General features: G+C 41.2%; 1 protein-coding gene across 1 annotated transcript in view; it reads right to left on the reverse strand.

Moving 5' to 3' along the window:
• LOC141161411 (uncharacterized) overlaps nucleotides 1-22485 on the reverse strand; it is a 122594-nt gene that overhangs the window by 93901 nt on the left and 6208 nt on the right. Inside the window, exons 2-3 of the mRNA XM_073646221.1 lie at nucleotides 11572-11680; nucleotides 1100-2321 (exon numbers count right to left, since the gene is read on the reverse strand). Coding sequence (XP_073502322.1) covers nucleotides 1100-2321; nucleotides 11572-11656 — 1307 coding nt within the window. The 5' untranslated portion in view covers nucleotides 11657-11680. The remainder of the gene's footprint in view (nucleotides 1-1099; nucleotides 2322-11571; nucleotides 11681-22485) is intronic.

Genomic DNA, 22485 nt, shown 5'->3' on the forward strand with positions numbered 1-22485 from the left:
AGACTGATACTGGTCTGGCAGACAATAGTGAAAACATCTGTTTATTCAACCACAAAATGCTCGGCCCATGTCAAACTCTGAAACCCAATCATGAGCCCTGTACATCCATAACATGTGACTAACTGAAGTCAATCATGAGATGTAGCCCCCCAGACATACGGACAAACTTTAGCCTCGAGGTCGAAGGTCTAGCTTCCACTTGAGCCAAACTTCAACACATGAGGCCCTAGGCCCATCTTCGACATAAAGGCATGAGGCTAATGTCAACCCAGAGGCCTTGTCCTTCAAGACATTTACACCATACACTTACCTATGCTGCCTCTGCTTACCATTAGATGAACAGGGGAAGCTGGTAATGCCGAAAGCCCACCATGGAGGGAAGCAGCGTCACAACCAGCAGTGTTGCATTATTGCAGATGTGCACAGGCTGGCTGTTGGCTGAGGGACCTCCACCCAGAGAGGTGTTGTCCTGGACTGTTTGACAGGGGGAAGGGAAGACAAAGACCACCCGATCCCCCTGAGTCCATACTCTGATGCTCCACAGGATAAGATATCTTGACTCTAGGAGCAACCTCTCATGCGACCATCCCTTGTGGGGACAGGAAAAATACTGGAGGGTGGAGGTGAGTGAGGCCTTTTAACCTCTCTGTAATCCTGTCTTTTAATAGGTCACGGAAGGACTACCTCCTGGTGTGCTGTCCAGAGAGACATACTGGAAAATAAGTTTTGTAAACTGCCCTAAAATAATGAAAACTTCCTGCTAAACTTTTAACCATTCTGACAAAATAAAAAGACGTTTCAAGAATTATGGTGACATAATAAAACAGAAGGTAAATGTTGTTTATTAACTTTTTTTGTGTAGTATAACTATTTGGTTTATGGGTATCATCAAAGTTTGAATACTGTAAATGATTCATTTTTAGTCAAATTTCTTAAATTGTAATAAATCAAAGCAAAATATATTGATTTAAATGTATTACTAACATAAAATAAAATGTGTCAGGAAAGAAAAATTGTCAGGTAACTGGCATAAGTTGAAAAATTCCATTGTTATTACCACAATAAAATGAAAAATTGGGCTTGGTTATTAAGAGGTTAAAATTGCTTATTCCCAGTGTGTCTTTTCTGATGTCTATCAAGATGTGATTTCCTAATAAAACATTTCCCACATTCTGAACATGAGAATGGCTTCTCTCCTTTGTGAATTCTCTCATGTGTTACAAGATGAGATTTGTTATTAAAACATTTCCCACATTCTGAACACGAGAATGGCTTCTCTCCAGTGTGAATTCTCTCATGCCTAACAAGATGAGATTTGTTATTAAAACATTTCCCACATTCTGAACACGAAAATTGCTTCTCTCCAGTGTGAATTCTCATATGCCAAATAAGATGACATTTCTCAGTAAAACATTTCCCACATTCTGAACATAAAAATGGCTTCTCTTCAGTGTGACATCTCTCATGTTCAGTAACATTTGATTTCTGAGCAAAACATTTCCCACATTGTGAGCAAGAAAATGGCTTCTCTCCTGTATGAACTCTCTGATGTGTAACAAGTCTTGATTTTTCTGTGAAACATTTCCCACATTCTGAACATGAAAATGGTTTCTCTCCTGTGTGAATTCTCTCATGTATAATAAGATGAGATTTCTTATTACAACGTTTCCCACATACTGAACATGAAAATTGCTTCTCTCCTGTGTGATGTCTCTCATGTGTAACAAGAATTGATTTATCTGTAAAACATTTCCCACAAACTGAACATGAAAATGGCTTCACTCCTGTGTGAATTCTCTCATGTATATCAAGTTGTGATTTCTTAGTAAAACATTTCCCACATTCTGAGCATGGAAATGGCTTCACTCCTGTGTGATTTCTCTGATGTACAATAAGAGTTGATTTTTCTGTAAAACATTTTCCACATTCTGAACATGAAAATGGCTTCTCTCCTGTGTGACGTCTCTCATGTACAACAAGATTTGATTTCTGAGCAAAACCTTTCCCACATTCTGAACATGAAAATGGCTTCTCTCCTGTATGAAGTCTCTCATGTGCGACAAGAGTTGATTTCTGAGCAAAACATTTCCCACATTCTGAGCATGAAATTGGCTTCTTTCTTGAGGGCGCGCTTTTACTTTTCACACTTCTTTTATTTTGCTTCACAGTCTGTGATGTATTAGTAGATAGTTCTTTGATATGAGGGGCTGAGGGTATTTCTAAGATGTGGCCATGCTCTTCATATGTTTCTTGTTTGAAGCTACCATCTTCTACTTTAACATATGAAATCAGATTTCCTTCGAAGCTGCTGGTGTATTCATCTGCCAAGAATAAAAGTGATTTGATTATTGAACAAAACCTTAACAATCATATTCCTCTAAATACAAAAATTACAAATTTAAGAATAAAGTAAAAAATTTCATACAAATCGAACGGTATAATGCTTTATTATTAACTGACTAGAGTGTATTTTATATGATGTGATGATTGCACAAAGAATCAATTGTACTGAAGTTCCTTCCTGACCACTGCCCTGTGCGAACATCAAATGTCAAGGAATAAAGCATTCGTCAATTATCCCATATTATGTATATATTAGTTGTCGGCAACGTATCCCTTGTGTGCATAGAAAATGTTCCCAATCAACTTCCTATATCTTCAGTTATATTCTCCTTGCAGCTGCTCGCTTTCAGTATTTAGGGGAAGTAGACGGTTGTAGAAGTCATCTCTGTCTGAGCAACGTCTGTAACAGCTTCCTGCACCGCCTCAATGACTGGAAGAAAGCGGCTACAGAGAAAATATAACTTAATTTTCTCCCAGTAGCCTCTCCTCCAGTAAAACAGCCTAACATGGTTTAACCCCTTTACTCTCGAAGGCTGTTTGCACATTAATGACCAGGCCAATTTTTACCATCTGACCAGTGTCACTTTATGAGGTAATAACTCTAGAACGCTTTGACGGATCCCACTGATTCTCAGACAGTTTTTTTTCGTGACACTACTTCATGATAGTGGTAAAATTTATTTGATATGACTGGAGTTTATTTCTGAAAAAAAATCGGAAATTTGGCGAAAATTTAGCAATTTTTTTTTTAGCAATTTAGCAATCTCATCTACTTTACATCAGCACAATTTTGGAACCCAATTTTTTTTTGTTTGTTAGGAAGTTATAAGGGTTAAAAGTTGACCAGTGATTTCAAATTTTTCCAATAAAATTGACAAAACCAATTTTTTAGGGACCACATTTAATGGGCCTTTATGACAGAAAATACCCAAAAGTGACACCATTCTAAAAACTACACCATTCAAGGTGCTCAAAATCACATTCAAGAACTTTATTAACCCTTCAGGTACTTCACAGGAATTTTTGGAATGTGAAAGAAAACAAATGAACATTTAACTTTTTTTCACAAAAATTTTACTTTAGACCCAATTTTTTTTATTTTTGCAAGGGTAACAGGAAAAAATGGACCCCAATATTTGTTGTGCAATTTCTCCTGAGCACGCCGATACCCTATATGTGGGAAAAAAACACTGTTTGGCGCACAGCATGGCTCAGAAGGGAAGGAGCGCCATTTGACTTTTTGAATGTAAAATTTGATTGAATAATTAGCAGACGCCATGTCGCAATAGAGAGCCCCCGATGTGCCTAAACAGTGGAAACCCCCACAAGTGACACCATTCTGGAAACTAGACCCCTCAGGGAACTTATCTAGATGTGTGGTGAGCATCTTGAACCTCCAAGTGCTTTACAGAAGTTTATAACGTGAAGCCGTGAAAATAAAAAAAAATCCTATTTTCCCACAAAAATGTTTTTTTAGCTCCAAATATTTTATTTTCAAATGGGTAACAGGAGAAAATGGACCCCAAAATTTGTTGTGCAGTTACTCCTGAGCACACAGGTACCCCATATGTAGGGAAAACTATTGTTTGGGCACAGGACAGGGCTCAGAAAAGGAGTGACATTTTGGAACGCAGACTTTGAAGGAATAATCTTCGGGTGTCATATCGCGTTTGGAGAGCCCCTGATGTGCCTAAACAGTGGAAAAAACCCACAAGTGACCAGATTTTGGAAAGTAGACCACTCAAGGAAATTATTTAGATGTGTGGTGAGCAATTTGAACAAACAGGTGCCTCACAGAATTTTACAATGAGGATCTGTAAAATTAAAAATATATATTTTTCCCACAAAAATGTTGTTTTAGCCCCAATTTTTTTAATTTTCACAAGGATAGCAGGAGAAAATGGAACCCAAAATTTGTTGTGCAATTTTTCCTATGTACGCCAATACCACGTTTGTGGTTGAAAACTACTTTTGATGCACAGTGCAAAGCTCAGAAGGAAGAAGCACCATATTGGAGTTCAGATTTTACTGGACTTGTTTGAGGGTGCCATGTCACATTCTCAGTGCCCCTGAGGTGCCAGAAAAGCATACCCCCCATAATAGACCCCATTTTATAAACTACACCTCTCAATTAATTAATCTAGGGGTGCAGTGAGCATATTGACACCACAGTTGAATCACAGAATTTTATACCATTGGGCAGTAAAGAAAAAAAAATTACATTTTTACCACAAAAATTTTGTTTTCGCCCCAGATTTTACATTTTCACACTGGAAAATGTGTAAAAATAGCACTAAATTTGTCCCACAATTTCTGCTGAATGTAGAAATACCCCATATGTGGCGGCACAGTACTGCTTAGCCACACAGCGAGACTCGGGAGGGACAGAATGCCATTTGCCTCCTGGAGCGCAGATTTTTCTAGAATAGTATGTTGACTCTACATACAGAGCCCCTAGGTGCTAGAATAGCATACCCCCCCTCAACCCCATTTTTGGAAATTAAATCCCTTTGGGAATTTATCTAGAGTTGTAGTGACGATTTTTACTCTATAGGTCTTTTCCAGAGACAAACAGCAGCGGATGTTCAGGAGTGAAAATTGCAAACTGCTGTTGTGGTGACCAGTACGCTGTGCCCAGCTCATGCTTCTGGAGACATGCACCCATAAATTAGGCGGGCTCTCATCCCTATAGACATGCCAAACATGTGAAAATGACAAACATGTGGACGCTAACTCAAAAGGGAGGTCGGCATTTGTATTTGGGAGCACAGATTTTGCTGAATTTCTTTTGGGAGCAAGGGCCATTTCACATTTCCAGAGCCTTTGTGCTACTAGTCATGTGGAAGCCCACTATATTTCCGTTAACAGATGACGTACCTGAGTGGGGACTTGTTTTTTTTGTGGATTGAGTCAAAGCTTTTATTGTAATCCTAAATGTTATGTAAAATGTTCCCATTTATCCTGTGCTATAAGCTGACCACTGATATCCGGGTTTCCATTTAAATCTCCAAGTGACGTAATTCAGATAAAACCCACGAGGGATCCATTCACTATAATGAGGTAATAGAGTTACTCTGGACTCCATGTGGCCTCTGTTTAGCGGTGTCCTTTTTTCTTTTTAGAGGTTCACAAAACTGTGGCCGACGGCACTTTCATGCACGCCTAATAAAAAGACGGACACCATGGGATCACAGACCAGACGGCGTCCACAGTGCCTCCATCTTTCTCATTATAGGTAATCTTCCACCGGGGGTTTCATCTGACTCGCGTATTTCTGAGATTTACACGGAAACCCCGGCGTAAGCGCTCAGCACAGAATAAATGTGAGCTGAGCCATACAGCAATGTTTGGGAGGCAGAATGAACAAATCAGCAGCAGGTGAAAAATTGGTTTTATTTATTTTTTACACTGTTACTTGTGCGGTATAAGTGATTAGACAACTTTGTTCTTCGGGTTGGTGCGATTACAGCGATACCAGATTTGTATCAGGTTTTTATCTTTGGCAGTTGTCACACTAAAAAATGCTTTTTTTTGTTTGCAAAGACTAGTTTTTGCATCGCTATATTTTGAGAGCTATAGTTTTTCCATATTTCGGCCAACAGAGTCTTGTAAGGGGATGTTTTTTGTGGAACAAGTTGACGTTTTTATTGGCACCATTATCGGGCATGTGACATTTTTTGATTGCTTTCTATTCCGAATTTTAGGAGGCAGAGTAAACAAAAACCAACAATTCAGGAATTGTTTTTTCTTTTCTATGCCGTTCCGCGTGTGGTAAAATTGATAAGGTAGCTTTATTGTTTGTGTCAGTACGTTTACAGCGACTCTACATTTGTATATTTTATAGAGTAAAAAGTTTTTCCATAATAATACTTATTTATGGGTACTATATATATACAGTACAGACCAAAAGTTTGGACACACCTTCTCATTTAAAGATTGTTCTGTATTTTCATGAGTATGAAAATTGTACATTCACACTGAAGGCATCAAAACTATGAATTAACACATGTGGAATTATATACTTAACAAAAAAGTGTGAAAGAACTGAAAATATGTCTTATATTCTAGGTTCTTCAAAGTAGCCACCTTTTGCTTTGATGACTGCTTTGCACACTCTTGGCATTCTCTTGATGAGCTTCAAGAGGTAGTCACCGGAAATGGTCTTCCAACAATCTTGAACGAGTTCCCAGAGATGCTTAGCACTGGTTGGCCCTTTTGCCTTCACTCTGCGGTCCAGCTCACCCCAAACCATCTCGATTGGGTTCAGGTCTGGTGACTGTGGAGGCCAGGTCATCTGGCGTAGCACCCCATCACTCTCCTCCTTGGTCAAATAGCCCTTACACAACCTGGAGGTGTGTTGAAAAATAAATGATGGTCCAACTAAACGCAAACCGGATGGAATAGCATGCCGCTGCAAGATGCTGTGGTAGCCATGCTGGTTCAGTATGCCTTAAATTTTGAATAAATTCCCAACAGTGTCACAAGCAAAGCACCCCCACACCATCACACCTCCTCCTTCATGCTTCACGGTGGGAACCAGGCATGTAGAGTTCATCCGTTTACCTTTTCTGCGTCGCACAAAGACACGGTGGTTGGAACCAAAGATATCAAATTTGGACTCATCAGACCAAAGCACAGATTTCCACTGGTCTAATGTCCATTCCTTGTGTTGTTTAGCCCAAACAAGTCTCTTCTGCTTGTTGCCTGTCCTTAGCAGTGGTTTCCTAGCAGCTATTTTACAATGAAGGCCTGCTGCACAAAGTCTCCTCTTAACAGTTGTTGAAGAGATGTGTCTGCTGCTAGAACTCTGTGTGGCATTGACCTGGTCTCTAATCTGAGCTGCTGTTAACCTGCGATTTCTGAGGCTGCTGACTCGGATAAACTTATCCTCAGAAGCAGAGGTGACTCTTGGTCTTCCTTTCCTGGGGCGGTCCTCATGTGAGCCAGTTTCTTTGTAGCGCTTGATGGTTTTTGCAACTGCACTTGGGGACACTTTCTAAGTTTGCCCAATTTTTTGGACTGACTGACCTTCATTTCTTAAAGTAATGATGGCCACTCGTTTTTCTTTACTTAGAATTTGTATGATGGCAAGAAAAAAGCAGCTAACGGTCAATTCAGTAGGACTATCAGCTGTGTATCCACCTGACTTCTGCACAACACAACTGATGGTCCAAACCCCATTTATAAGGCAAGAAATCCCACTTATTAAACCTGACAGGACACATCTGTGAAGTGAAAACCATTTCCGGTGACTACCTCTTGAAGCTCATCAAGAGAATGTCAAGAGTGTGCAAAGCAGTCATCAAAGCAAAAGGTGGCTACTTTGAAGAACCTAGAATATAAGACATATTTTCAGTTGTTTCACACTTTTTTGTTAAGTATATAATTCCACATGTGTTAATTCATAGTTTTGATGCCTTCAGTGTGAATGTACAATTTTAATAGTCATGAAAATACAGAACAATCTTTAAATGAGGTGTGTCCAAACTTTTTGTCTGTACTGTATATATTATTATTTCATTTGTAAAAAAATATTTTTCCAACTTTTTTTTTTCACTTTTTTACTTAGTCCCACTATGGGACTTTCACTTTCTGCAGTCTGATAGCTGTTATAAGACATAGTAATGCAGGATCACTGCTATGCCTTATAGCCGTCAGTCCTGCAGACACAAGATAGTTAGATCATGCACTGCGCATGATCTAACTACCTTGTTAGTGCCTGGTGACTCGGATGTCATCATGACGTCATCAAGTAACCATGGAAACAATCGGGACCCTGCGATGACGTTGCGGCGTCTCCGATCCAAGAGCAGTGGTGCTTCTGTCCCTCTGCTTGCTTGCTAAATGCTGCAGCATTTAGGGAGTTAAAGCGCCGCCCCTGGCACTGAATGCCAGCGTGTCAGCTGTCAGAATCTGCTTACACCCGGCGGCGATTGCGCCCGCATAGGCTCTGTGCCCACGTGATCTCCGAGACGTATCATTATGTATCTGATTATTAAGGCACAGGCCACATGGACGTATTTATACGTCTCAACTCAGAAAGAGGTTAAATGCTATTTACCTGCAAATTACCACTTTATCTTTACGAAAGCAGATAATGGCCTGTAACGAGCACTATTGGGTCATATTGGGAACATCTTTCTTCTCCCTCCAGAGAACAGATTAATGCTTGGCCGAACGTGCATGACTATAGAGGATTCAGGAGAGACATTGAACAGCAGACTCGGGTATAATTGTATGTCTACACTAATATCACTAATTACATGTCTGTGGCCTGGACTGTTCTTGAATAATGAAGAAAAATTGGGTTCCATATATTGTATACCCCGATGAGTGCTGTGGAGCTTTTGTCTATTGCTCAGTGACTACCTCAAGTCATTCACCAGCACCCCAACTTCCATGTGACAGAGCCCAGGACACGGTCATATTCTACCACTCGTATCACGGGTCAGTGCTATCAGGTGGAGAAAATCTCACAAGCTCCCTGACAGCTCCATGCACAGTGTAGAGCAGAGGAGCCGTATGGTCGTGCATTAGTAAGTCATGGCATTGGCCCAAATATAAGGCTGGATAAGCCCAGGCATTATTCTGCTTTCTCTTATAATCTACTCCTGGCTGTAACGATGAGGCAATTATCTTAAGATGAGTATTTTTGAAGCTCTGTCCAGTATATCAATTAGATTACATTTTAGTTCTGAAGAACACTAAAAGAGGTTTGTTACGTGTCATTGATGATCTATCATCTCGATCTATTCTTAAATCCATATTATAGATGAACAGCCGGTGTTAACACACATGGCGCAATCACGCTGTCAGCCATATATAAACTGTATTTTAGCTGAATGGGGGAATCTACAGCCCAAAAAACTAAAAAAAAAAAAAAACACAAAACATAAAACTTCTAGCTCAGAATAGTCCAGTCTGCTGAATGAGGAGAATGTGACTTTTCTCTTATTATTTTGTGGTGACTCCTCATCAGTAGGAGATTAGGTAGATATACCAATTCTTATCCTGGGAGACTTTAACATCCCCATAAACAGCCCCACCTCTTCATCCGCATCCTAGCTTCTATCTTCAACCACTTCTCTTGGCCTCTCACAGCTGTCAACATCTGAGACACACAAAGACGGAAACACCCTTGATCTGGTCTTTGTCCGGCTTTGTTCAATCCCCCACCTAGATAACTCCCCTCTTCCCCTCTCTGATCATAACATTTTCTCCTTCACGCTCACAAATCATCAGCTCCCAGCCACCAAGTGCCGTGACTCCCATCCCTCCCCACATCCCCTCTGGATCACTCTCTACATTTGACCCAGTCACAGAAGAAGAAGTCTCCAGGCTCCTCTCTTCTTCTCATCCCACTACATGCACCACTGACCCCATCCCCTCACATCTACTCCAGTTTCTTTCTTCAGTCGTCACTACTCATCTAACTAAAATCTTCAACCTCTCCCTCTCTTCTGGCATTTTCTCCTCCTCTTTCAAACACTCCATCATTACCCCATTATTAAAAAAAAACCTTCCTTGACCCTTCCTGCACAAACAACTACAGACCAGTCTCCAATCTTCCCTTCATCTCTAAACTCTTGGAGCGCCTGGTCTACTCCCACCTTACCAGTTACCTCTCCACTCACTCTCTTCTAGACCCATCACAGTCCGGCTTCAGCCCCATACATTCTACAGAAACTACAATCATCAAAGTAACTAATGACCTTCTGACAGCAAAACGTAATGGCGATCACTCTCTGCTCATTCTTTCTGACCTCTCTGCAGCTTTTGACACCGTTGACCACCACCTCCTACTCTCTATGCTCCACTCAATCAGCATAAAGGACACTGCTCTCTCCTGGGTCTCCTCCTACCTATCTGACCGCTCTTTCAGTGTATCGTTAGCTGGCTCCACTTATTCCCCCCTTCCTCTCACTATTGGGGTTCCTCAGGGTTCAGTCCCTGGCCCTCTTCTCTCTCTACACAGCCCCAATTGGACAGACCATCAGCAAATTTGGTTTTCAGTACCATCTTTATGCTGATGACATACAACTATACACCTCATCCCCTGACCTTTCCCCCACTGTACTACAGAACACCAGTGACTGTCTGGCCGCAGTTTCTAACATCATGTCCGCTCTCTATCTGAAACTCAACCTTTCCAAAACTGAACTTCTGTTCCCGCAGTCTACTCACCTCTCTAAATCTGACATCTCTCTCTCCGTGTGTGGAACCACAATAACGCCGAGCCAGAAGGCGCGTTGTCTGGGCGTTGTTTGACACCAATCTTTCTTTCACCTCCCATATACAATCTCTTACCCCCTCTTATCGCTTGCACCTGAAGAACATCTCTAGAATCCGCCCCTTTCTCACCTTGGAAACAACAAAAACCCTCACTGTTGCCCTGATCCACTCTCGCCTCGACTACTGTAACTCGCTATTAATTGGCCTCCCACTCACTCAACTTTCCCCTCTCCAGTCCATCCTTAATGCTGCAGCCAGGGTCATCTATTTGGCTAACTGTTACTCAGACTCCTCCGCTCTGTGCCAGTCATTGCACTGGCTGCCCATGAATTATAGGATCCAATTTAAATTGCTTGTTTTCACCCACAAAGCTCTCCACAGTGTGGCACCCCCCTACATCTCTTCCCTCACTTCTGTTTATCGGCCTACCCGTTCTCTACGCTCCGCAAGCGACTTTGACTAACATCCGCACTAATCCGTACCTCCCACTCCCGGCTTCAAGACTTCTCCCGAGCTGCACCTATTCTTTGGAATGCTCTACCCCAAGAAATTAGGACGAACCACAACTTACACAGTTTTAGGCACTCCCTAAAGCACACCTATTTAGGGCGGCCAATCACGTTCCCTAATCGAAGTCCTTTTATATTCTTATAGCCCATCCCTTATTTTTCCAAACATAAGTCTCCAACGAACCCAAAAGCACTACAGATACTGGCTGGTGATGAGCTCATGAAGCCTTTATCTATCCCTCATCCCCTCAAGATGGCCGGACCATCATTGTAAATAAGCCACTGTACTTTGTGTCACCCCCACCTCATTGTAGATTGTAAGCTTACGAGCAGGGTCGTCATTATTTCATTATTTTTGCTTTAATTATTGTATTATCTTTAGCTATGTTACTTATGACTGTTTTATATGAACCTCTGAATTGTAAAGCGCTGCGGAATATGTTGGCGCTATATAAATAAAGATTATTATTATTATCAGGACGGTTACCTGTAAGAACTTCCTCTTTGCACCACCACTCATCTCCCTGCACATCGCTTTCTCCTTTCTCCATTATGGCTTGTGGATTAATCATCAGATTTTTGCCTGGATTTCAAAACTGTGAAAATAAGAATGTAAAATATAGTCACAGACAGAAGGAAAACTCACGTGGAATATTCTAGATGGACACTTTTACTACAAGCTCGTTTGGCACCAGAGCCGCCAACTGATGCCGACATCACCACCTCCTATATCACCAGTGCTGCCCTCAGTCAGTATAGCGGAGCCTAGTGATGGAAGCAGGGGTCGCTGGAGCAGGGTCCAGTGATTTCCTTCATTATTTTGTCTTCAAATTTCAAATGCCCTAACATTTTAATTTTTCCATCCTATAACAATAGTTTTGCTTGGAATTTTTGGGGTACATTTTTATTTTTTCTGGGGTCAGTAGCAATTTTCTTTTTTTATGGTGTTCACTTGTGATGTTAGAGGAATTGTCTGCCCCTTTTTTATATTCACATGCAGCTCAGTAAGGTCTAGACCAGTGTTTCCCAAACTCCAGTCCTCACGGCCCCCGCGGGTCATGTTTTTCAGGATTTCCACAGTATTGCACAGTTGAGAGAATTCATGATGCCTTGATGATACTTCCATCACCTGTGCAATACTAAGGAAATCCTGAGAACATGACCTGTTGGGGGCCGTGAGGATGGGAGTTTGGGAAACACTGGCTTAAACTAAAGAGCTAGAACATGTTCGCCTAGCTATCTGCCAGTATTCCTCTCTTATATGCAAGGCCACTGTCGTGAACACACTCGGTGGGTGATGCTGGCATAATGTGTGGATGTGACCGGGGGTGTCCACTGCAAGACCACCTAGTCTGTCTAATATCATTACAACTCTCAAATGTGTAACTCAATCTCATGAATACTAACCTAAACTGCCACCACTAAGGTTTGTGATGATACCGATATAGTCCCACATATAAAGGTCACATGCAGCAGATCATAAAGACCCTAACATGAGAAGCATGACTAAGAGCATACATAAATGCAATAGTGAACAACTTTTGGGCAGCACGGTGGCTCACTAGTTAGCACTGTTACTTAGCAGTTCTGCAGTCCTGGAATCAAATCCCACCAAGGACAACATCGGCAAGGAATAAAAAACAAAGCAGCACACTGCAACACTAAGTATGCAAATATGAAATATATGAAATTTGTATAGCATTACTGCTCTAGAAAATACAAATAAATGAGAAATCTTAGCGCATAAATTGGCCAATTCATGTGTACCTGGTAGCCACGTTAAGGTGTTTCTCAAAATACCTTAACATCTGGTAACATCAGTGTAACATCTGCAAGGAGTTTGTATGTTTTCCCCGTGTTTGTGTGGGTTTCCTCCGGGTTCTTCGGTTTCATTTCACATAAAGAAGACATACGGATAGGGAATTTAGATTGTGAGCCCCAAAGGGACAGTGCCGATAATGTCCGTAAAGCGCTGTGGAATCCAGGGCTGTAGAGTCGGTAAGCCAAACCTCCAGCTTCTACTCCTCAATTTCCATGACACCGACTCCAACTCCGACTCCCTCATACATGGCTCATGTTTAAGTGATAAATTTACTGTAGCACAGATTAATCTCAGCTAAAAGTCTAGATCAGGAATAGGACAGACATTTATAGAACATTTCAGTACTTTCCAAAATTCTTATGAAAAAAATATTCCCCACAAACTGCATTGAACTACTGTACCCAATTTACTATATATTTTAGGCGATGGAGTCGGTCCATTTTATATCGACTCCAATTCCACCAAAATGGACACCTACTCCACGACTCCGAATCAGACTCCATAGCACTGGTGGAATCAATAGCGCTATATATTGTATTTTTCATACTGTAAGACACACTTGGGCCGAGATTCCAATCTGCGCACACACCGCCACGGCTTCAGGAAGGTGGCCGCCAAGAAAGCAATGATGCACTCTGCTCTGCCTCATCGCTGACACCGGGCCCACAGCATCGCACCAGTGAGATACCCCCTCTTCCCACCCAGGACCCGCAGCATTGCCCTAATTCTGCTGCTGCCAGCTTCCTGAGGAAGGGACTATGCCTTCTGTGACCCTGCTCCACCACCGCCCGCCAGATATCTTAAATTTGGACTATAAAACTGACCCCTATTTTTCCTATTTTCCACCCCAAAATTTGGGGTGCGTCTTATGGTCCAAAAAGTATGTTGCGTAAAATAAACTTCAGTGAAAAATAGATAAAAACATATAAAAAATATTGTACAAGGGAGCCATCCAAGGTTAAGAAACAGACAAATGGAAAAATTAGCAGCACAGATATTGACCCCAAGGGATGGCACAATGCAGATGGGCAAGCATGAATGAATGAGGAGTAGATGAAAGAAGTATAAATAAAAAGAATGCGCAATAGTCGAAGGTGAATGATACCAGTAAAAAATAAGGTACAAGTATATATACGAGGGTCAGTCAATAAGTAATGCCTCCTATTTTTTTTCTCCTTTTAATTGGCAAGAAATTCAAATGCAATTACATAGGTTGAAAACCACAACATTAACGATTAATTTGTCACTTTTCAATATAATCTCCATCCATTTCCACAGTCTTGGTCCACCGTTTAACAAGGGCATGTATTCCAGCATGGTAAAAAGCATTCTTGGGACCCACCGTGCACAAACTTTTCTGCATCCCAGTTGTCCAATAATTTTCATCACACTGCCTTTACTGAGGCAGATAATGCCACACAATTCATCTGCAGTCACCCGGCGGTCACCACGAATGATGTCATCGACTTGCTGAATGTTGCTTGGAGTCACTGCGGTTACTGGCCTGCCACTCCGCGTTTTGTCAGCCAACGGTGATGGCCCTTCAGCTGTGTTACAGCGACGAACCCATCGTCTAACAGTACTGACATCCACTGTTGCATCACCGTACACATTTTTCAGTCTCTCATGAATTCGAATGGGCGTTTCACCTTCTGCATGCAAGAATTCAATCACAGAACGTTGTCTAATATGAACATCGAAGTCAGGCATTTTGCAAACGGATACAGTCCTGCCACCTGTTGGTGCAGGAAGTTGCAATTGCTGTGGATTGGAGAAGAAGGTTTGAGGAATTGTGTCAAATTCGAATATTTAACATAACTACCTTATTTAAGGAGAAAAAAAATAGGAGGCATTACTTATTGACTGACCCTCGTAGTATATAGTGGTGCCAGGTATAATCAGCAGGTATAAATGAAGATAGTAATAGTAGACATCCAACATACACTGACGAGCAAAAGAGTAACATTGACTTTCAGGCTTCATATCTCACCATACACTGTTGCTTTGAACATGAGACTACCATCATTGCGATATCATACATAAATTTGACTTGCAACTATTTAGCATATGATTAGTTATGCAGATTCGTGTCATGTCACTACATTGATACTGTTTTATTTCCGGTAGTGAAAAAATCTTTTTCCTCCTTTGTACTACAAAATACAACCTGTTCTCACATTCCCTAATAGGTCAGTTTGTTATTAAGTTGATTCCCAAGCGAAAGGTCACTGGTTCGAATCGAGGAGCAGCCATGAAGAAGATTTCCCAAGAAAAGAGAAACAGCATCATCCAGCTCATCGATAGCGGTCCCTGGGCCAAGAAAATTGCCAAACTGCATCATGTGAGCGCCATGACAGTTGGAAAAATACGAAATGAACTCCATCCACCCATTCAAAAGCCAAGAGGTGGAGGTCCAGGCAGAATATCAGAGTCAACAAGTCGGCCCATCACAAGGTCTATCAGCTCTGGCATGACAAACAAGGCAGTGGAGGCGGCTCGTATGCTTCGTAATAGTGAGATCACAGACATCCAAGCAAGCACCATGCTATACATATTACACAAGTCTGGAATGGTGGCCCGAAAAAAGGTTAAGAGGCCTTGACTTCAACATAGTCCTATCAAGCATTGGCTCGAGTTTGCCAAAAAGTTCGAAAGTGGATAGTAAAAAATTGGAAACGGGTGATTTGGAGCGATAAGATGAAAGTCGATAGACTAGGCTCTGATGGGTGTAAATGGGTCTGGAAAAACAAGGGAAAAGGGGCTAATGGATCGAGAAATTGAAGGAACTGTCAAGTTCAGTGGAGGAAGCCTGATGATATGGAGTTGTTTCACAACCAAAGGTGTTGGATACTTGAACAGGATAGATGTTGGTCTCAATTCTGAGCTATATGTGAGTATCCTACAAGAAGAGTTACTTCGTACATTCGAGTATTATGGGTATGAAAAGTACGACAGTGTTCCAACAGGACAACGTCCCTAAGCATACACTGAAATGGTTCAATGACAATGAAATAGAGGTGCTGGATTGACTGCCACAGTCCCCAGACCTCAACTCAAACAAATACTTGTGGGTAGAGTTAAAGAAAAAAAAAAGCTGTATACATCAGGGCTGTGGAGTCGGTGCTCATTTTGGTGGAGTCGGTATAAAATAAACCGACTCCGAAAATATATAATAAATTGGGTGCAGTAGTTCAATGCAGAATGTGCTGAATATTTTTTCATAGGAATTTGGGAAAGTTATGAAATGTCCTATAAATGGCTGTTCTATTCCCGATCTAAGGCTACATTCACACACAGCGTTTTTGCTGCGTTTTTTGAGGATACGTTTTTCAGCTGCAAAAGCAGATCAGCTTTTTAAAAAAACGCATCACCTGAAAGGTTTTTGAGCTCATAGATAATGTTTTCAATAGCAAAAGCAGATTAGAAAAACGCCGCACAAACTGACATGCTCATTCTTTGTGAGGATCCGTTTTTGAGCCTAAAAACGGATCCTCACAAAACGATGTGTCTGAATGTCATATCTTGAAACCCACTGACTTTGCTGGGATGCCCAGAGTCACTGCATTTTACTGCAAAAAATGGATCGGCAAAAACGCTGTGTGTGAATCATGGCCGTAGCCAGCAAGGGGCAGCTGCCCCCCCCCCATAGAAGCAGGGGCACGCACCTATCAAAACTCACTTGTATGCTGCAGCGCTCCCGTCCTGTACAGGCTCCAGACTGCAGGGGGCAATCTCCCCTCCTCTGTCCTGTCTTCTGCAGTCTTCACCAGAGAGAGGAGGGGGAGGGGTGCCTGCCCTGCACAGGATCCGATTCCTGGGCCCCGAGCTGGAGAAAGTAAAAGTACTACTGCTCATCTCTGTCACAGGAAGGTAACTAATGCTAATATTATAGGTGATTATTATGTGCTCTCTGTACAATGTGTGAACTACTGTATATGTGCAATGTACTATTTGCTGTCTGTAGCTGTCATCTGTCTATCACACTCTATCCCTCCATGTATTCATCTATCTATCCATCCCTCCATCCTTTCATTTATCCCTCTATCTATCCATCCATCCCTCTATCTATCCATCCTTTCATCTATCCCTCCAGCTATCCATCCATATGGCTATCTATCATGTATCTATCCATATATTTATCCATCCATCTCTGTATCTATCTCTCCATCTATCCATCCCTCTAGTAATCTATCTATTCCTCCATCTATCCCACTATCTATCTATCCATCCCTCCATCTATCTATGACTTTATCGATCTATCTATCTATCCATTCTTTCATCTATCCCTTCATCTATCCCTCCATCTATCCTTCCATATGGCTATCTATCATCTATCTATCCATATATTTATCCATCCCTGTATCTATCTATCTCTCCATCTATCCATCCCTCTATTTACCTATCCATCCCTCTATTAATCTATCTATTCCTCCATCTATCCCACTATCTATGTATCTATCCATCCCTCCATCTATCTATCTATCCCTCTATGACTTTATCTATCTATCTATCCATCCATTTATCCATATCTGTCTATCCATATCTTATCTGTACCAAAAAGAATGAAAGCCGGGTAGCACACAGACTAACACTCCTTTTTTTTTTTTAGCACCAGTCAGGTACACCTCATAGCTGCCCAAAAGGACGCCCAGGACAGGCATTGCTCGTCTTCAGTAACACATCAACATCAATTTATAGTTGGAATAAATAGACTGCATTCACATCTTCTTAAGGTGCAGGTTTTTTTTCAAGCGTAGGGGTGTGCAGTATGAGGTTCTGCAGCAGCTGAGGTGTACAGTATGAGGTTCTGCGGAACAGTATGACGTTCTGCCCCCCCCTAGTTTTGATTATGGCTATGCCCGTGGTGTGAATGTAGCCTGAGGATCTAGGCTTTGTCTTAGCTGAGATAAGTCAGTGTTGCAAGCCAGCACCAGTGAAGCTCCTCCTCTACAGACAAGGTTAAAAAGTATACACACTCAGAAAGAAGGAAGGCCTGCACTCATCTCAGAAAGAAGGAAGGCCTGCACTCATCTCAGAAAGAAGGAAGGCCTGCACTCATCTCAGAAAGAAGGAAGGCCTGCACTCATCTCAGAAGAATTGCTAGAGTGAACAGGATAACAAGATTAAGGTAATTACTTCCTAAAGCATATATAAACTTTCAATAAACTGTGCATAAATCAATAGTCCAGTATACTATATGTTCTCTCTATATGCTTGATGCTTGTTTGTTTTTTCTTTGAGCTCATATACTTTTGGGAAGCTAGCTTCTATACAATATACATACAATATACAGGGAAAATACAGCAACAGGATTGATGAGGACTTATATGAGGACTTGTATAGGTATAGAAGCCAAAACATCAAGTTATTAGCTCTGTTATCAGTTTCTTTGTTCCTGGACTATGATACACAACAAACTTGCTCCCTCCCTCCTCCCCTCTTCATAGATTGTGAAGCATTTAGTGAGCTGTACCCTAAGAAAAGCCTGAGATTGGAAATTCAAAGTAAAGCTATCTAATAACATATTTTACAAACTTTAAATTTGTCATCAGTACTACTGATTTATGCAAAGTTTGTTTTATTTCTATCTAAAATTATACAGTGTGGAAAGTATGTATTTGATACACTGTCGATTCCCACCTACAAAGAATGGAGAGGTCTGAAATTTTTAATCATAGGTTCACGTCAACTGAGAGAAACAGAATCTGCAGGAAATGTCTGACCTCTGTAATTGCAAACACAGGTTTCTGTATCAAATATTAAGTTCTGTTTTTCTATTGTATCAAATACGTTTTTCATGCAATAAAATACATATTATTTAAATCATACAATGTGATTTTCTGGATTTTTTTAGTCTGTCCCTCACAGGTGAAGTGTACAATTGCAGACCTCTCCATTCTTTGTAGGAGGGAAAACTAGCAAAATTGTCAGTGTATCAAATTCTTATTTTCCCCACTGTACGTGGTTCCCTGTTCTTGCTGGAATTAGAATATACATTATTTTATAGGACAAAATTATTTTGAGAGTGGATTTATAGGATTACAAAATGTCTAAGAAGCTCCCCATGAAGTCAGCTGTATTTGAGCATTTCACAGTGACTCAGGATGAAAAATATTTTGTGTGTCAATGTATGACAAGTGACCCAGAGGAAAACAAATGCTGGGATGCCAAAATCAGTGCCGTGATAAAAATGCTCCTACAAGAGCTTCCAATCTAACAAGACATTTACAACGCTTCCACCCAGAAGTTTTCAAAGCTGTGACTGAGAAAGATAACAGCACCAAGAAACCAGCGCCCAGCACTTCCTGCCAGGAAAGGAGGAGGAAAGAGTGTCTCAAACATCATTAACAAGATATTTTGTAAGGCTGTGTGCCCACGTAGCATTTTTCAAGCGTATATGCTACGGAATTTCCGCAGCGTAAACGCTTGAAAAACGCATGTATATCCGCACCCCATGGTCCCCAATGGGATTCCGCAACTTCTATGCACATGCTGCGGATTTTTCCGCAGCGTTTATGCCGCGTTCAAAAATCCGCAGCATGTCATTTAATTTTGCGTTTCCGCAAGCGGAATTGCCTTTGTCCAATGCATAAAAAACGCAAGGCAATTCCGCATGTGGAAAACGCGTGATAAACGCGCGAAAAATGCGCGATAAACGCGTGCGGAATTCCGCATGCGTTTTTCCGGGAGAGGACTTGCATTTATGCAGCAGAAATTTTCTGCTTCATAAATGCAACGTGGGCACATAGCCTAAGTGACAAAGTTACTGTAACAATGACAAAAGATATGTTTAAAAGACAGCTCATACAGCTTGTTGTGAAGGACGGTGTACCATTATCATTATTTGCACGACCAGCTTTTACAGCTCTTAATGGGGAAATGGCCCGCAAACTTGGTGTTTCTCTGGAAAGAGAAAGTATTAGAAAATTAGTGAGTGAAGAAGCCTTTAAACAAGAGGAAGATCTTAAAAAGACTCTCAAAAGACGTTTCATGTTTCTTAAAATGAAAGCCTGCACACGTCACAGAGTGAACTATTTTGCCATCAATGTTCGATATGTTTGTGACAACAAAGAAATTGTTACCAAGACACTGGCAGTAAAAGATCCTAAAGCTCCTCACAGCAGCCAGTTTCTCCAGGCCTTAGTGGAAGAAGTTCTGCAAGATTACGAACTCAAAAAAGAACAGGTTCTTGCTATTGTAACGGACAATGCTTCAAACATAAGTACAATTAAACTGATGAATGAGAGTAATGAACAACAGCTAGAAGAAAATGTAGGATTCAGTATGTTTGAGATGGAAGGCCACAGTGCTGATCATGTAACTGAGGAACAAACAGATATTACAACAGAAGAACAGCACAATTATACTTTAGAAATAGATGATCTTGTTGAAGCTGCTTCACACCTCTTTCCTATTCATCACATGCGCTGTGTTGGGCACACGCTGCAGCTGGCAATAAGAGATAGTCTGCAAGAGGGACATGCTGGAAATCTGATTGGAAAAGTGAGGAAATTGGTTATTGCCGTCAGAACTCCTAAAATTGATTCCATCTTGAAGAGACGTGCTGGGAAAGGGGCAATTGTCGATCAAGCCACTCGGTGGGGCAGCACTTATTTAATGATTGAGTGATTGCTTGAGCTGAAACCGTTTCTTATAGATATGGCGAACCCTCAGGTAACCCTAAATGAAGGTCAATGGACACAGGTGGCTGAATTAAAGGAATTGCTTAATCACCCATTTACCAAGACTAAAAAATTACAAGCTGAGGATTTAAACTCCTGGCATTTTCATAAGGGAGTGGAAGAACTTGCTATTTTGCCTGTCCCAAAAAGGAGGTTTAATCGCAGATGGCATTTCTGCTTCAATGAAACGGAGAGAGACACAGCTATTGGAAAATAAACATTTTCTGGCAGATGTTTATGTGGACCCCAGTCATCGTATACTGCTTGATGATCAACAGCTTACTAAAGGAAAAGAAGCTCTGACTGAGGTAGCAGTTAGGATGAGTGGCCTACAGGAGGACTGCCAGGCGCAAGAGGACTTGGGTCCTGACAGTGCTACTGCTGCCATATCTTCATCCTCATCAGATGAAGAGTTTGACACTTACAAGTATTTGGATGACATGGAGCGGGCAAAGAGTTGCCGCAAGGAAAAAGATTTCACTCTGTCTCCTATAGCAAGCAGATTGACCATATTTCAGCAAAATGTTTCACTTGCTCTCAAAGAAATAGAAAAATTCAACAGTTTATCAAAACTGACTGTGCATGAGGCAATTCCTTTATACCCGGAAATTGAGATGTTGCCCATTTGGTTACGGCTTTGCCTCCAACCCAAGTTAGTGTAGAGAGGCTATTCTCTAGCCTTAAAATTATTAGGTGAGATTTGGGGTCATCTTAGAAGGAGGATCTGATGGAGGCAATTCTATTTCTTAGAACAAATTCATAGACTGCACAAATGTTATTTAGTATGTTTTTGTTGAAAACTGTTTTTTGCCACTTACATAGTTTATTACATAGTGATTATATATATATATATATATATATATATATATATATACACACACACACACACACACACACACACACACACACACACACACACACACACACACACACACACACACACACACACACCAAAAGTTTGGACACAACTTCTCATTTAAAGATTCTTCTGTATTTTCATGACTATGAAAATTGTACATTCACACTGAAGGCATCAAAACTATGAACTAACACATGTGGAATTATATACTTAACAAAAAAGTGTGAAACAACTGAAAATATGTCTTATATTCTAGGTTCTTCAAAGTAGCCACCTTTTGCTTTGATGACTGCTTTGCACACTCTTGGCATTCTCTTGATGAGCTTGAAGAGGTAGTCACCGGAAATGGTTTTCACTTCACAGGTGTGCCCTGTCAGGTTTAATCAGTGGGATTTCTTGCCTTATAAATGGGGTTGGGACCATCAGTTGTGTTGTGCAGAGGTCAGGTGGATACACAGCTGATAGTCCTACTGAACAGACTGTTAGAATTTGTATTATGGCAAGAAAAAAGTAAAGAAAAACGAGTGGCCATCATTACTTTAAGAAATGAAGGTCAGTCAGTCAGAAAAATTGGACAAACTTTGAATGTATCCCCAAGTGCAGTTGCAAAAACCATCAAGCTGCTACAAAGAAACTGGCTCACATGAGGACCGCCCCAGGAAAGGAAGACCAAGAGTCACCTCTGCTTCTAAGGATAAGTTTATCCGAGTCACCAGCCTCAGAAATCGCAGGTTAACAGCAGCTCAGATTAGAGACCAGGTCAATGCCACATAGAGTTCTAGCAGCAGACACATCTCTACAACAACTGTTAAGAGGAGACTTTGTGCAGCAGGCCTTCATGGTAAAATAGCTGCTAAGGACAGGCAATAAGCAGAAGAGACTTGTTTGGGCTAAAGGACACAAGGAATGGACATAAGACCAGTGGAAATCTGTGCTAAAAAGAAGGGGGCCCAATACTGACCCCTGTGGTACCCCACTGTTAACTGTGACCCAGTCTGAGTGTGTTCCATTAATAACCACCCTTTGTTTCCCATCATT

The sequence above is a fragment of the Phyllobates terribilis genome, unplaced genomic scaffold, assembly GCF_046119375.1.
Source record: "Phyllobates terribilis strain yellow unplaced genomic scaffold, ASM4611937v1 Scaffold_9__5_contigs__length_417890890, whole genome shotgun sequence".
Classification (NCBI taxonomy): domain Eukaryota; kingdom Metazoa; phylum Chordata; class Amphibia; order Anura; family Dendrobatidae; genus Phyllobates; species Phyllobates terribilis.